A 15,299-nucleotide genomic window follows, 5' to 3' on the forward strand; every position below is an offset into this window, starting at 1 on the left:
GCCTGTGGCCGCCCTCATGCTCCTCCCAGGGGACTGCGCAGCCTGCGCCTCACCTCACCCCGGCCTCAGCACCACATCCCTCCGGAGAGAGGCCTTGCCTGTCCCCCCATCTAATGCCGCCCCTCCCCACACAGCCAATTTCTACCACATCACTGTCATTTCTTTTTTCTCTTCATATTCATAGCACTTATTATTGTTTGAAACGGCTCATTTGTTCATGTGAGTACTTGCCCATCGTCTGTCTCTCCCACCGGACTGTAAGTGCCACGGGAGCAGGGACCCGCCCATCAAGTCCACCACAGTGGCCCCCGGGGCAGGATGCTGCCTGGATCTGTGATTCCTGTCGAACATGTGAATGTTTTATCTGCTTCATTCCTGGCACTGATCACCTTCCAGAGGTAGTTTTAAAACAAAAGTTGAGAATAAAAAGAAACCTGGAGCTTCTCCAAAAACTTCCTGGGCAGCCTAGGAAAGGGGTTTCGAAAAAGGAATTATATAGAGAAAGAGCTGTGTGGGGGACCACTTCTCACATTTCTCGGACAAGAGAGGCTGCAGGGAGAAAATTTCCTTATATTCCCAGAGAGAACTGTCCAAACAATGGCTCCTACTGCAGTCATCTTTATTGAGCCACGGGAGAATTCACAACATCTTGGCGGCTGTCCCCGAGGGCAGCTGGATGGGAAGGGAGCTGGGCTGGACGCCCTCCCCAACCCACTCCTCCTCCATCCTCATCCCTTCGGTCCTCGCAGCTGCTCAGAGGCAGACAGAAGAAGAGGTCTGGCTGTCTCTTTCACAAATAGCTTCCTCTTTGGAAATGGCCTCACTCAGGCCCTGCAAGTCATCGAGCAGGACAGAAAGGGATCCTGGGAAAGAAGACCCCAAGGGACAGAAGGTGGACAAGAGAAGGCTGTCACAGTCACGCCGCAGGATGTAAGGGTTATGAGGGAGAAGGCTCCTGGTCCAAGGCGGGCGTGAATAAGAGAGGCTGTGGGCCTCCAGGAGTCACAGAGAACAAGGCTCATGCATTGCAGAGTGCCTGGAGGAGAGATGCCTGAAGTCCCCCACCATCTGTCCCTTACCTTTGATGGACTCCTTGGTGCATAGGGCCGCTGCCGGAGGTGCAGGCGCTGAAGACTCTGAGGGCCTGAGGCTGGACTCCACAGGTAACCCCTTATCCGACGGGGAAGGAAGAACTGCCAACAGTCGCTGCTGCTTGTAACGGGAGAGGAGACCCTCTTGCTGCAAGGTGGCCTGGGAAGGAGAGGGTTAAACGCCACCAAGCCCGGGCAGAGTCCCCTCCCCTTTCCACAGCTCTGCTCCCTGAGAAGAGCCCCTTCTCAGCCTCCCTCCTACCAGCATGAGGTTCTTGTCTCTCTCCAGCTCCTTCAGGCGCTGGGTCAGCCGCTGTCCCTCCTCCTTTCGGGCCTCATCCTGCAGGCGCCGCAGCTCCTGGTTCCGCTCCTTTTCCCGGGTGGCTTTGCGCTGGATCTGGCGCAGGGAGACCACTACGGGAAAGCCAGGCCACAGAGGGGACGGGTGTTGGGCAGCCTAGAGGCCATGAGGCACCTTGAAAACAAGCCTGGAAGGATGGGCAGGAACACTGGGTCCCAGCTCTGTGACTCAGGTGAGCCACTGACACTTTGTGGCTTTCAGCCTTCCGTACAGAGGGGAGTCTGATGCTCTAGGATCCTATGAATCTGCGAACCCAAAGTACCTCCCCCATCACTGAAGCTTCCCAGAGTCCTGCAGGGGGAATCTGAATAGGGACTGGATATCAGATTTTGTGCAATTCATGTTCATTTTCTTAAAGTGTGACAATGGTATTGAGGTTACATAGGAAAATATCCTATTTGTGAGAGATGCAGCTGAACAGTCAGGATGTGTGCAACCTACTTTCAATAATTCCCCCCCAAATGTTTATATATCAATATGTGTATATATACAGATAGATGGGAAATGTGACCAAAGGTTATGAACCGCTGCCTCTAACCAGAGAAGGCATATGAGCATCCATTACCTGATTCTTTTAACTTGGCTAGGTGTCTGAAATGTTTCCCAATAAAAAGTTGGGGATAATCGTTGCTATGAGATGTCAGACTGCCTTTGCAGAGGGGGGTGACTGGGAGGGGCTGCAGGGGATCCAGGGCTGGTCAAGTGCTGTTGCTTGAGCTGGCTATATAGGGGTGTTTACCACCTGAGAATTCATCTTCCTTGATAACTTCATGACTCGCACACTTCAAAAAAGCTTTAAAAATAAAGTTTTTAAAATAACCTCATGCCTCAACACTTCCTTCTTCCTGAAAAGCCACGTCCACCCCAGCCAATCTCACCGGCCTTGGTGTGTTCCCTGCGAGCCTCGTTCAGTCTCCTTTCTGATTCTGAGAGCTGCTCCCGCAGTCGAGTCTCCACTTCGGCCACCTTCTCCTGCAGCGCTGGGATGGAGGTGCACGTGGGGTGTCAGGCGAGCCTTGGTTCATGGTTCCCACCCCCACCCCCACCACGGGTCTGCCCACGCCCCCTCCTGCACACCTTGCCCGTAGACCTCCTGCTGCTGGGTCAGCTCCTGCCGGAGACTGGCAGCCTCTGCCGTGCTCTCCTGCTGGCCCTGGCGAGCCGCCTCCAGCTGCAGCCCCAAACTGGCCAGGGACTCCTGGGTGCGCTGCAGCTCCCGTTCCAGCTGCTGGGCCACTTCGCTCAGCTTCTGCCGCTCCGCCTCCCCTGGGAAGACGTGGTGCCCGCTCAGGCTTCTCCGTACCCTAGACCCCAGCTCTTCCCTCTTCCTCTTCATCCCCCAGACTCAGACTTTGGCCCCGGCTCAAGCTCGGTGACTTGAGGACCAGGTGTACCTTGCTCCCGGGCCCGGCCCACCTCCTGCTGGATGATGTGGGCGCTCAGCTGCAGTTCTGCGTCCAGACGGTTCCGTTCCTCCCGCAGCTGCTCCAACTCCAGGCTCATATCCGTGGCCGGTGGGGGTCGGGGGCAGCTGAGACAGGGAAGGGAAACAGAGATGGGGGGAATCACCCAGCTGCCTGACCCCTAAGCCCCCATCCTTCCTCCATCCTCGCTTTTTTGGGTCCCAGCAACCACCACCTTAAAGCCCCACTCCTGCCCCTGATCCACCTCAAAGTGGCCCAAACTTCACCTCTCCTGGCGCAGCTGAGCAAGGGCCAGTTTTCGAGCCATCAGGCCTGGGGAAGAAAAGGCAGAGAGCAACAGAGAGGTGAGTTTGTGGAGGAGAAGAGGGAAAATGGGAGATGCCTGGACTGGTAAGGAGGAGGCAGGAGGGTGGGTGTAGGATGAGAGAGCTGGTGGGGCAGCGGGAAGGGCAAGACGCATCTGGAAGTTGCCCTACCCACCCCGAATGGTGTGGACCTTGCGGACGGCATAGCTGACTCGGCTGCTGAGGCCGGGCAGCCGGGCTGCAGCCCGCTTCACCTCCGCCACAGCGCCCTGGAGCCAGGTCTCAAAGCTGGAGAAGACACACAAAGTCATGACCCTTCAACCCCATCTTATTTCCAAAAGGACTTGATCCCCTCTATCCTGTATTGCTATGTACGTGGGGAAAGCAGGGAAGGGGAAATCAGAGCAAGGGCAAGAGAAGCTGAAGCCAAGAGTAGGGGCCCCAACTCTGTGCCCTGCCAGTCGTGAAAGAAAACTGAGAGCTTAAGCCCCTTAGTGATTGTCAAATAAAAATGATGCAGTTGCTCATAAAAAAAAGCACAGCTAGGGACTTCCCTGGAGGTCCAGTGGTTAAGTCTCCGTACTTCCACTGCAGGGGGTGTGGGTTTGATCCCTGGTCGAGGAACTAAGATCCCGCATGCTGTGTGGCCCAGACAAAAAAAAAAAAAAAAAAGGCGCAGCTATGTCTGGTCCCAAAACCTACATAAGCTTCTCATTTGCGTCCTTGCAATCAGTGTCTTTAAAAACAACCCTACGGTAAAAACAATAATCAGGTTCATGGGGTCACACCTTATCTGGACTCAGATGCCATCACAAAGTAAAGGGTTCAGTAACATTGATTCTATGGGGCTAAAACAAGTGCCCTAAAGCAGGCTTATCTCTAGCTGATTTAGGCTTTTGCACCTCAGGCCTCCAGGTGCGTCTCCAGGTTTGGGGAGTCTCCTGCCACCATATGCCACGTTTGGGGTGTATGAACTTATGTGCATTCTGCTATGGAACAAAGCCCATAGCTTCCATCAGTTTGCCCCAAGAAGGCATTAAATGACTGTACATCTTTTCAAGCAATGTGCTAAGCTTATTTCTCACGGTCTGCCTTTTGATCACTATTAGGTATCAGAGATCAAAGTTATCCTCTCTAACAAGTCCCTGATACCAAAAAAGGCCGGGTCCACATGCTTTATCAGCTGGCTGTGCCCAAAGCAGGATCCACGTGGCTCATGGAAGTTGAGAAGTCTAAACGGGTCCCCTGGGAGGAGGGCCTATGCAGCACCCAGGGGGAAAACAAGTGGACGACAAAGGCCAAAGGCTGTATCCCTAGCAGCACGGCAGAGATCACTTTTATCTGAAAACTGTTTGAGCGGGTGCTTCCAACACCTACTGTGGCTCTTATGAAAGCCTTTTCCTGACAGGATATCCAAGACACCAAGAGACTAACAAACCTGGCAACAATCCGAGCTTGGGTTGTTTTAGGCCACGTGGACTTTTTGGCAATAAATCATTAGCAAGGACCATTTCAGTAATGTCCTGGTATCAAAGTAAAACCCTGTCCACACTGTATCTTTCTGTCTTCCTGGAGGTAGGAGGCACATGCAATGGATTGAATCTGGGCAGTAGTTCATCATAACTAGTCTCTCTAATGCCATGCACGCTTGAAATTTTTCATGAAATTTTTTTTTTTTTTGGTTAAATTAGTCCTCAAGGTACAAATCCAACAGAAAGGGATGGTAGGCAAGGACCCACCCTGCATCACAATTTTTCTAAGCCAAAACTGTTGTGTGATCCATCTAGAAGAGCCTCATAGTAAAAGTGAACATTTACAGAATGCAGACAATAAGCCAGGCGCTGTGCTGAGAGCTCTCCTCAGACCGCCTCTGTGTCCCCATGTTCAAAGCCGAGGAGGGATTGTTACCTGTGCAAAGAAACCTGTGCTTCTCCTTAGAGGTCTTTCTAAAGGTTATCTAACAATAGCTGTGAAGGAAACACCTAGGAAGTTGGTATGAGAGACAGGCTTGCAATAGATTAAAAAGGAAACTGGCAGGGAGGGGGAAGGGTAAGCTGGGATGAAGTGAGAGAGTGGCATGGACTTATATACACTACCAAATGTAAAATAGACAGTTAGCGGGAAGCAGCCGCATAGCACAGGGAGATAAGCTTCGTGCTTTGTGACCACCTAGAGGGGTGGGATAGGAAGGGTGGGAGGGAGACACAAGAGGGAAGAGATATGGGGATATATGAATATGTATAGCTGATTCACTGTGTTATAAAGCAGAAACTAACACACCATTGTAAAGCAATTATACTCCAAAAAAGATGTTAAAAAAATAAACAAATAAATAAATAAATAAAGGGGGGGAAGGAAACTGCAATAAAGCGAGTCACACGAATTTTCTGGGTTCCCAGTGCATATAAAAGTTACGTTTATGCTATACTGTATAAGTGTGCAATAGCATTACGTGTGAAAAAACAACTAAACATTTAAAAATAGCATTAATTTTAAAACAATGCTGTTGGAAAAAAAATGGCACCAATAGACTTGCTCGACACAGAGTTGCCACAAACCTTCGATTTGTAGCAGCATCTGTGAAGTTAATAAAGCAAAGTACAATAAAAAGAGGTATACCTGTGGGTGTTCAGCTTTAAAAAAAATAGATTAAATTTTTTTCAACACAACAGGGCATGCCTGCAAAATTTGAAAGAAAGAAAGAGAGAGGGAGGGAGGGAGGGAGGGAGAGAGAGAGAAAGAGAAAGAAAGAAAAAGAAAGAAAGAAAGAAAGAAAGAAAGGAAGGAAGGAAGGAAGGAAGGAAGGAAGAACAAACGAACGAGAAAGAGAGAAAGGAGGGAAGAAAGAAAGATCAAGTGTCCACATTCCCCATCCTCGAACAGCTCTGAAGGTGGAGACCCTCCTAGGTGCTCTATTTAGCTCAAGCCGTTACTAACTGCAAGAGGAAGTTAGTAATACCTCATCTCCAGCCAAACATGCAGTGGGTGGGAGTCATAACAAGTGACCCTGCTGTGAATATGGAGGAGGGTTGCCCCAGGAAAAAACAAACACAAAGATTTTACAGGGCTACATACCTCCAGCCCTGCATCCTCCACACGGCCAGCTTTCTAGCCTCTCTTGCCTGAGGCTCTTAAACTCCAAGATGCCCAGGAAGCTGTCGAAGCAGAAATGCTACTCCACCCACCCTGCAGCCCAGATACCTGCTGACAGCATTGGCCACAAGCTTCAGCTGCTCTTCCGCTGTGGCTGTCTGCTGCTGCTCCCGGCGCCGGGCCTCCTGAGTGCGGCTCAGCTCCGTCTGCAGGGCCTAGGAAGGATATGGTAAAGATGGTCCCCTGAGGACTTCCCTGGCGGTCCAGTGGTTAAGACTGCTCGCTTCCACTGCAGGGGGCACGGGTTTGGTCCCTGGTTCGGGGAATTAAGATCCCGCATGCCACGTGGTACAGCCAAAACAAAAGTGTCCCCCTCCCTGGGGTTTCCCTGCCCTCCCTCAGCCTCTGCCCGTCTCAGACACTGACCTTGGCACCCATCCGCTCTACCTCCACCTCTGCAGCTTTGTCCTGCAGGGAGCGCTGCAGGATGGCCTGCTCCTGGCACTGGGTTTTGACTCCTTCCTGGAGCTCGGCCACCTGGGGGAGGAGAGGAGGCAGGTCTAGAGCCAAAGCTGTAGGGGAGGCGCTGGGAAGGAAGGGGCAGGAGCAGGGGTCTCTGAAAGAAGGCCACACATGGAGACAGTAAGCCCGGGTTCCTAAGAATGGAGTCTGGGTCCAGGTTTCCTTCCAGAAGCATGTTCCCCGTGCCCACACCTTAAGGAACTACCCTGTGACCAACCCACCAGGACCCGTGGCCAGCCTCTGCCCGTGGCACCCACCCATCCTTGGACACTGTCACCTTCTGGGGGAGGCCGGCCCACCTCACAAAATGTAAGCCTCATGAGAGCAGGTCCTTGTCAGCCTTTGCTCAGGGCTGTGCTACCAGCATGTGGGAACCACCCAAGTATTTGGTGAATAAATGCCACCCCTCCTGTAAGGAGCAGAGAGCTGGGGGAGAGCATGGGGAGAAGGAGGGTGCCAGGCGACCTGTCCCTTCAGCTGCTCCACGCAGTCTCTGTGCTCCAGCTCCTGGGCCTTCAGCTGCACCATAAGGGCAAACACCTTCTCCCGCCAGCGCTTCAGTAGGGACTGGCACTTCTTGGTGAACTCGGGCTCCAGGCAGTCTGAAGGCTGAACCTGAGGGTGGAGGAAGTGAACAGTGTGGGCTCCTGGGGGTGCAGAGGAAGGAGGTGGGTTTTATTTCTTCTGTCCTGCCCAGGCATCAGGAGCCAGAGCAAGAAGAGGCGTTCAGGGGAAGAAAGACGCGGGCAGGTTCTAGGAGCGGCACCCCAACCCCTCCCATGCACAGGGGGCACCCGGGGGTGAGGGGCCTGGGCCAGGGGCCTACCCTCCGGGCCAGCTCCTCCTCCTGCATGCAGAGGACGTGCGTGAGGCTCTGCACGCGCACCCGCAGCAGCTCCGTGGTGGTGCGCAGGCCGGCCCGGTCCTCCCGCAGGTGCTTCGGGTGGGGTCGGGGGAGAGGGAGAGGACCACTACCTCTTGCCGGGTCTCCCAGTGGCCCTCGGGCGGCGGCCAGTCTGTGTGCCCCTTGACAGCACTGCCTTCTCTCCCGGGGACTGTGCTCTTCTCCAGGGCCCCCTCGCCCAGGACCTGAGCCCTCACGTCCCACCCCATGCCCAGCACTCTCTCACCTGCACGGTTTCTAGAAGCTCCTGTCGCTCTGATTCCCACATCTGACTGTGGACCTCGGGAGGGACCTGCTCCCCCACGTACCTCCTTAGGTTCTCAACCAAGGTCACCTGAGCCTCCAAATCCTCTTGGGTCTTGCTAGGGTTGGGGTGGGAACAGGGTAGCCATCGGGGGGCACCCTGGAGACCCAGCCCACCCACCAACCTACCGAATGCCAGACCACCTGCCCTTCAGTCGCCCACCTGCCCACTCACCTCAGCTGCTTCCGCAGCAGCTCAGCCTCCCTCTGGGCCGCAGCCAGCTCTTCGGCTTCTCCCGACCTCCTGGTCTCCAGACTACTCAGAGACTTCTCCAGGCCCCCAGCTTTGCTAGTCAAACTGGAAAGAGCCTCCCGGTGAGCCTGTGTCAGGGAGGAGAGCTGTGGAGAGAAGGGAGGGCTCAGCAGGGGCCAGCTCGCCCACACCTGGACTTTCCAAATCCGCCCTCTGCTTTGGCCCTGCCTTTCACTCCCACTTTCTGTGACCTTGGACAAGCACCCAAGAAATCACCCAACTGTGCACAGCAAAATGGAGACCATCCTTGGTGCCTCACTCCCCATCACCCTCCAACCCACCAGCAGTTCCTGTCAGGTCTCCCACCAAAACATTGTCACTTCTCTCCACATCCAGTGCCACCAACCTGAGGCAACCCATGCTCATCTCTGGCCTGGACAATGGCAACCATCTCCTGACCGGTCTTAGAAGCCTCCAGTGGCTTACCACAGCGTTCAGACCGGCTTCTTCCCTGGGCCTGTGAAACCTGTCGTGTCTTGGCCTCTGCCTGCTTCTCTGAGCTCTGTCCTGTTTCTCCCACTGCCCACTCTGCTCCAGCCACAGTGCTCTCCCACCGTCCCCCCAACAAGTCTGCTCTTTCCCACCTCAGAGTCTACCTGGAGGCTTGGCTTCCCCCAGCTCCTCAGATCTCAGTGATGCCGCCTCGTGGGGAAGGCCTCCCCAGACCGCTAATCCCTACCCAGCACCTGTGCTGTCCTATCACCTGTTCGTGCCCTTCCTGCACTTCTTATCATTATGAAATGATCCTGCTTCTGCACGTGCTTACTGTCTGCTTCCCCCCATCCAGAAGGAAGCCCTAGGAAGGCAGGGAGCTTGTCCTTTTCTCACAGCACCACCAACAGTGGTTAAGGGTGTCAGATACGCTGAAAGAGTCACGGTTCAGCTGGTGAAGGAAGGGAAGTGGCTGCCCTCACTTCCGGTCTGCCCGCCTCTAGCCCTATCTCTATACCATAGTCACTGTGAGCTTTTTGAACACGAATCACAAAACTGGTCCTTTTACATATAAAATATAAATCTGATCATGTCATTTCCCTGTTAAAACCTTTCAGCGGTTACCCATTGCTCTTGAGGTAAAGTATAAAGTTGAACAGGCCCAAGGCCTCACACTCCACCCCAACACCCAGAGCCCCTCTCATCACCTGCACTCAGGCCCCTCTGGCCTCCTCCCTTTCACATCTACTTGCAGCCAAGTGTCACACCAGCCCCCATCACCTCCCCACATGCCTGCCCACCAGCCAACACCTATTTATTTATTTATTTATTTATTTATTTATAGCTGCATTGGGTCTTCGTTGCCATGTACGGGTCCCCTTCAGCTGCGGCCAGCTGGGGCCACTCCTCGCCACCACACATGGGCCTCTCATTGCAGTGGCCCCTCCCACTGCAGAGCATGGGCTCTAGGCACATGGGCCTCAGCAGTTGTGGCTCGCGGGCTCCAGAGCGAAGGCTCAGTAGCTGTGGCGCATGGGCCCAGCTGCTCCGCGGCATGTGGGATCCTCCCAGACCAGGGCTCGAACCCATGTCCCCTGCACTGGCAGATGGACTCCCAACCACTGCGGCACCGCCAATTCCTATTTAACACAAATGTCAACTTCTTATCATTAAGCATCTTTCATGAAACTAAAGGCTCTTTATATTTTTCTTTGAATGATCTCCTCTGTCCATTTTCTGCCTTGACTGCTGTCTTTCTCTTCTTGATTTCTAGGCACACGTTATATAGTAGGGATATTAGCTTTTTCTTGTGATATGACCTGGAAATATTCTTCTATAGTTTATCACCCTTTAATTTTACTTTTATTTTGTCATTCCTAAGTTTGGTATTATAAAGTCAATATATCAATCTTTTCTTTAATGGCTCTGGATTTTGATTCACAGGTAGAAAGGTTTCCCCATTCCCAGGTTATAAAGGAATTCACCCATATTTTCTTCCAATATCTTTATGGTTTCATTTCCTAACATGTCGACTGGTTAGGGTGGCCTTCCCAAACCCCCAGACCAGTCAGGGCTCCTTTGTCCTTCTCCTTCATGGCTCTTTTCCCAATTGCAATTAATTAATTAGAATTAAATTACGCATTGAATGTGTGTATCCCCCACTAGGCTGTCAGCTCCACCCACAAGGGCAGACAGTTGTCTGATTTGCTCACCCCAGTGTCCAGGCTCTTGTCTCAGGGATGGCAAAGAGTAAGCACGGATAAATGCTTGCTGACTGCATAATCGCCCCTTCCCAGTCCACCTTAGGACCTCACTCCCACCTCCCTCACTCTCCCTCCCACAGTGTTCCCAGATGAACTGGGTACCTGGAGTAAAGTAGAAGGACAAACTACTTCCTACCGGAAGAGGAAGGAGAGCTTCAAGTGGTGGGAGGTCTCCTGAGTCCTGGCGGAAACGGGCAATCTGAATAAGACCAACACATCCAAGTTCTCCCTCTTTCCAGGTCACCTGTTTCTTTCACCTTCAGCAAACATCTCATCACCCTTTTCTGCAATGCCTGCTCTTTGCTGGGGAGCTCCTGCCCAGCTCACCACTGTGCAGCTGAACCCTTACCAGGCCCACATTCACCTGCTCTTGGTGCAGCCTCCGAACGTCCTCCAGCTCCCGCTGGCTCCCTTCTTCCAGGTTCTTCCGGACAACCTCGGCCCCAGCCAGGGCAGCACGCAGGCCCTCGGCCTCAGCGCGGCCAGCCTTCTCTGCCCGTGCCAGTGCCTCCAGCTCCACGGCCTGGGCCTCCAGCTTCATCTTCTGCTGCAGCGAGGTCTCCCGCAGCACCCGGACCTCCTCCTCGAGCCGCCGCAGCTCTCGCAGCTGCCGAGAGATCAGCTCAGCCTGCTGGCTCAGGGCCTGCGACCCCGCCAGCTCCACGGACCTTCAAAGACAGGTTAGCACGGGTGAGACCCGTCTCTGGTGCTGGGAGGGTGGCCAAGGCATAAGTGGAGACAGGAGGAGGAGAGGATCCCTCTGCTCCCATATGGGGAGATAGATGGCAGGGGATGAAGCTGGGCCATGGGGATCTCTGCACTTCCGTCACCATCATCATTGACAACAGTCCTACTAAGCATATCTGGGCCCACAGGACCTAAAGGCTGAGTTCATGGAACATGACCTCTCTCGAGGACAATATACAGGCAGATGTGTTCAACATCAGATGTGCACATCGTTAGGCCACACGTTCTGAACTGGAGAAGCTGGAAGGACACTCAGAGATTTCTGAATTCGGATTTAAGGGCAAGGAAAAGTTTGATGGAGGTGGAAAGAGAGGTCATGGCAACAAGTATCAATATGGTGAGTCCAGGCACTAGTTAAAATCATTTACTGAGTGTTAGGTACACCACATGAGAAGTCTGAGAGTGCAGTACCTCAGTAAATTACATAGTCCCAACCGTTGGAGAGCACGGTCTCCTGGCGTCACATAAAGTTGAAACCAGCTTATAACATGGCTCTTGACACAGCTCCCTCACTGAGGCCCAGAACCACAGCATTTTCTTTTTTTTAATTTTTTTTGGCCGCACCATGCAGCTTGCAGGATCTTAGCTCCCTGACCAGGGGCTGAACCTGTGCCCTTGGCAGTGAAAGCAGAGTCCTAACCACTGGACCGCCAGGGAATTCCCCAACACCTTTTTTAAGTGGCAGAGATCTGTAGCCTAGAGAAATGAGGTGACTGGCCAAAGGACCCCTAGCTGGTAGCCAAATTAGTCACAAAGAGTCTCTGTCTCCTGACACTCACTCCAATGCTCCCCTTTCATCATTATGCTCCTTTCCCCTTGATGGGGTCCAAGGTAGACTCACATGCAATCCACTCAAGAACAAAATGGCAGGATGATGTTCCAGTACATTTGGGAAAAGACACACATGAAACAACAAGAATAAGAACTTTTCACAGACAACAAATTGACAGATGGCATGGTCAGCTCCGTCAGAATGAATCTATACTACCACAGCACACGGTCTGTACTCCCAGCCCGTACTTCTTCAGCCTGCTTTATACTACACTTAATACAATCAGCTGTGGGTCAACCTATCTCTTCCTTTAGGATTTAAAATTCTTTGATAGGGGCTTCCCTAGTGGCGCAGTGGTTAAGAATCCACCTGCTAAGGCTGGGGACACGGGTTCGAGCCCTGCTCCAGGAAGATCCCACATGCCACGGAGCAACTAAGCCCGTGTGCCACAACTACTGAGCCTGCGCTCTAGAGCCCACGAGCCACAACTACTGAGCCCGCACACCTACAGCCTGTGCTCCACACCTACAGCCCGTGCTCCGCAAGAGAAGCCACTGCAATGAGAAGCCCACACACCGTGACGAAGAGTAGCCCCCACTCACTGCAACTAGAGAAAGCCTGTGCACAACAACAAAGGCCAACACAGCCAAAAACAAAATAAATAAATAGATAAATTCGTTTAAAAAAATTATCAAAAATAAAATAAAATTCCTTGATATCAGGATCTCTCTTATTTATTTTTGTTATCCTTGTCCCTAGCATCTAGCACACTGCTATTATTTATGCATTGTAGGCAACAACAACTGCTTATATAAAAATGAATAAATTATGGAACTAAGGGCTGAAATAGGGTAAGGAATCTGTTTCAGGGAAGAAGCGCCACTGGCAAGCAAGCCCAAGAAAACAGCAACATTAGATCTGTACCTGCCTCTCCACCCTGGCTCCTGCCCTTTGCCAGAAACTTCCTGTCCCCACATGGTCACTTGAGGTCTCTGGTTATCTGGCCGCCTCTCTAAGACATCTTGATGGGCTGGGGGCTGAACCAGGGGAATGTCTGAGACCCACGTGGGAGCCATTCTTGGCAGAGTTGGAAGGGGCCGAACTTGGAAGTGGGATGGGGGAATCAGCCCAGTGGAACCTGAAGAATCATAAGGACAAAGATGGTCAGTTTCCCAGGGAGACATAATCACCAGCCCCCTTGCCAGGTCCCACTGACCTGATGGTCGAAACATTTCCACATTATTTGAAGTCTCTAGAGTCTGTGTCCAGCCATCTATGCTCCCCTGGACAATAGGAGAAACAAGGACACTCCAATTCAATTTTCAGGCCACCTTCCAAAGAGAGAGCCCATACAATAACAAAGTCATAATCCTTAAATAACAGCCAGGTCCATCTGACTCTTAGCTCCTCTTATCCTACTTCCCAAAAGAAGTAGGAAATACCCGAAGATCACTTGCTTGTCTCAATCTGGTTCCTGATAGGACTGTGGCAACAGCCATGAGATGGAGAGAATTTACTGAGACAGGCTGAGAGACGCTCTGGTTTTACTCATACTTTTAGAATTCTGGGCAGTGCCTTTACCATCCTCCTTAAGTTTCTACAGTCTCTGCCTTCCCTGGATGGAGGTGAAAAAGGACGGATGCAGTACAGAGGCTGTGAGCCCAATTTCAGAGGTCTCTCCATGGCTCACCAAGGCCTTGGGGAAGCCCATCCAGACACCACCAAGCCATGACTCCTGGGTCCTTCCCTATCAAAGCGCTGGCCCAATGCCTGGCCCCTGATGAATGTGGCCACATGTAGGGCAGGACGCCTACCCAGGACCCCTGGGGAATCCAGGTGGCCTAGACCCCTTGGCAGAAAAGCCAGCTTCCTGACGTCGCATCCAAACCCTTCCAGCAACCTTCCTCTCAGTTTCTCTCTACTGCCTCCTCAGCTTCCATCCCTGTCGCCCACCCACCTCTCCAGAGTCCTAGAGCAGAGAGAGGGGTCTTTAAGATCTCCCCACCCTGCCACCCGAATTCATCTATTTTTCCCCCAATCTGGGATTCCTATCCCTCCCTACAACCTAATTTGCTTTTATCCTGAAGAAATTATTCTGGCCCCTCACTCTCATCTCCCAATAGCCTGCTCTCCCTTCCTCCTCTCCCCCAGATATGAGTCTTCGCCCTGCTGGACGCTGAGCTCTAAGGCTGTTCGGACCACCTCATTTGTTCCTTTACCCTGCCCTTGCACCCCTCCACCCTATGGATCCCTGAACCCACCCCCGTACCCCCTCTCAGCCCCTTCCCGCCCCCAACCGACTTTTCCCGAATGCCCCTTACCCGGCGCGAGAGACCCCCTCAGCCCTTTGGCCACACCCCCTATACCTAGCTCCCGGGCGCGGCCTCGGCCCCTGACAGCGCCTGCGCAAAGCGGGCAGGTTGGCGGGACGCTCTAAAACCTACAAGCCTACCACCCCGGAAGGAGGAGAAGAGGTGCACGCAGGCGCAGTAGTGTCTAAAGCCTGGCCCAATTAAGGCGTTGGGGGGCACCTCCGAGCCCTGGCAGCTCCGCCCAACTCCGGGAACCCGGGAAAACTTGTGAACTAATCAGAAAAAGCGGAAGGCGGGAGATCGGGGACCCTCCCAGCTCGTCGCCCAATGGAAAGGAGGAGGGCAAACGAAATGGCCAATAAGAAACGGCACGGGGGGCGGGCTCGCTCGGCGGGAGGTTCGGACCCGGGAATTCCGAAGGCGGGGTCGGCGCTGCCCGCGCGCGGAGGCCGCGCCCCCCCTGGCCCTGGTTTCCTCGCTGTCAAACAGCCGCAGGAGCACCAACCCCGGCCGAGCTGGCACTGCCTGGAGAGGGGACCATTCCGAGACTGCACCGCGCGGTAGATACGAACCTGGGCTGGAGCGGGGAGGGAAAAGGCTGGGTTTGCCTTGCATCATCCCGGGAGCCCTTTCTTCTGTTTTTATCCCACCGGAGAAGTCGGTAAGCAAGGGTTTAGATCCACTTTACTGGAGAACGTTAGAGACCCGTTTGCACTGCCTTTTGAGGGGTGACAGTGGATACACTTCCCACTGGGGTTCAAGCCAACTAGTTTTGAGTGAGGGATTGGCCAGAAGAGTGAGGCGTGGGCTAGCAGGAGGGTTACTCTATTTGGATCAGCAGGTTTTACAGGAAGAAGCTTCTCTTCTCCAAATTACAGAGGTGACAAGTTAATATCACACAGAAGCAGTCCCTACCCTCACCCCCACACCGACAGTTCGAATTTCCCTAGAAGCTGCCTAATGTATTGTTGCCTTGCACAGATTGAAGGCTCCTGGAATACTTAGCAGCCTGAGGAT

The 15,299-nt window shown here is 53.1% G+C and overlaps 1 protein-coding gene across 15 annotated transcripts in view; it reads right to left on the reverse strand.

The window, feature by feature from the left end:
* Window positions 1–14,453, reverse strand: part of CCHCR1 (coiled-coil alpha-helical rod protein 1) — an 18,255-nt gene extending 3,802 nt beyond the window's left edge. The window contains exons 1-19 of one of the 15 annotated variants that reach the window (XM_089918535.1): window positions 14,337–14,450; window positions 13,187–13,253; window positions 12,895–13,108; window positions 10,816–11,119; window positions 10,588–10,650; window positions 8,179–8,342; window positions 7,927–8,062; window positions 7,623–7,733; window positions 7,262–7,411; window positions 6,701–6,811; window positions 6,383–6,489; window positions 3,357–3,469; window positions 3,143–3,188; window positions 2,847–2,983; window positions 2,530–2,718; window positions 2,331–2,432; window positions 1,354–1,505; window positions 1,080–1,251; window positions 603–863 (exon numbers count right to left, since the gene is read on the reverse strand). In XM_089918535.1, the coding sequence (XP_089774661.1) occupies window positions 754–863; window positions 1,080–1,251; window positions 1,354–1,505; window positions 2,331–2,432; window positions 2,530–2,718; window positions 2,847–2,983; window positions 3,143–3,188; window positions 3,357–3,469; window positions 6,383–6,489; window positions 6,701–6,811; window positions 7,262–7,411; window positions 7,623–7,733; window positions 7,927–8,062; window positions 8,179–8,342; window positions 10,588–10,650; window positions 10,816–11,119; window positions 12,895–13,108; window positions 13,187–13,202 (2,397 nt within the window). In that variant the 5' untranslated portion in view covers window positions 13,203–13,253; window positions 14,337–14,450 and the 3' untranslated portion in view covers window positions 603–753. Of the gene's footprint in view, window positions 1–602; window positions 864–1,079; window positions 1,252–1,353; window positions 1,580–2,330; window positions 2,433–2,529; window positions 2,719–2,846; window positions 2,984–3,142; window positions 3,189–3,356; window positions 3,470–6,382; window positions 6,490–6,700; window positions 6,812–7,261; window positions 7,412–7,622; window positions 7,734–7,926; window positions 8,063–8,178; window positions 8,343–10,587; window positions 10,651–10,815; window positions 11,120–12,894; window positions 13,109–13,186; window positions 13,254–14,291 lie in introns of those variants that run through there. The other 14 variants (XM_089918532.1, XM_089918530.1, XM_089918531.1 and 11 more) reach the window with 14 other exon arrangements.
* Window positions 14,454–15,299: the final 846 nt, after the last annotated feature.

This window comes from Delphinapterus leucas, chromosome 10, assembly GCF_059928025.1.
Source record: "Delphinapterus leucas isolate spDelLeu-1000000601 "Yukka" chromosome 10, BTC_Dleu_Yukka2, whole genome shotgun sequence".
Lineage (NCBI taxonomy): Eukaryota > Metazoa > Chordata > Mammalia > Artiodactyla > Monodontidae > Delphinapterus > Delphinapterus leucas.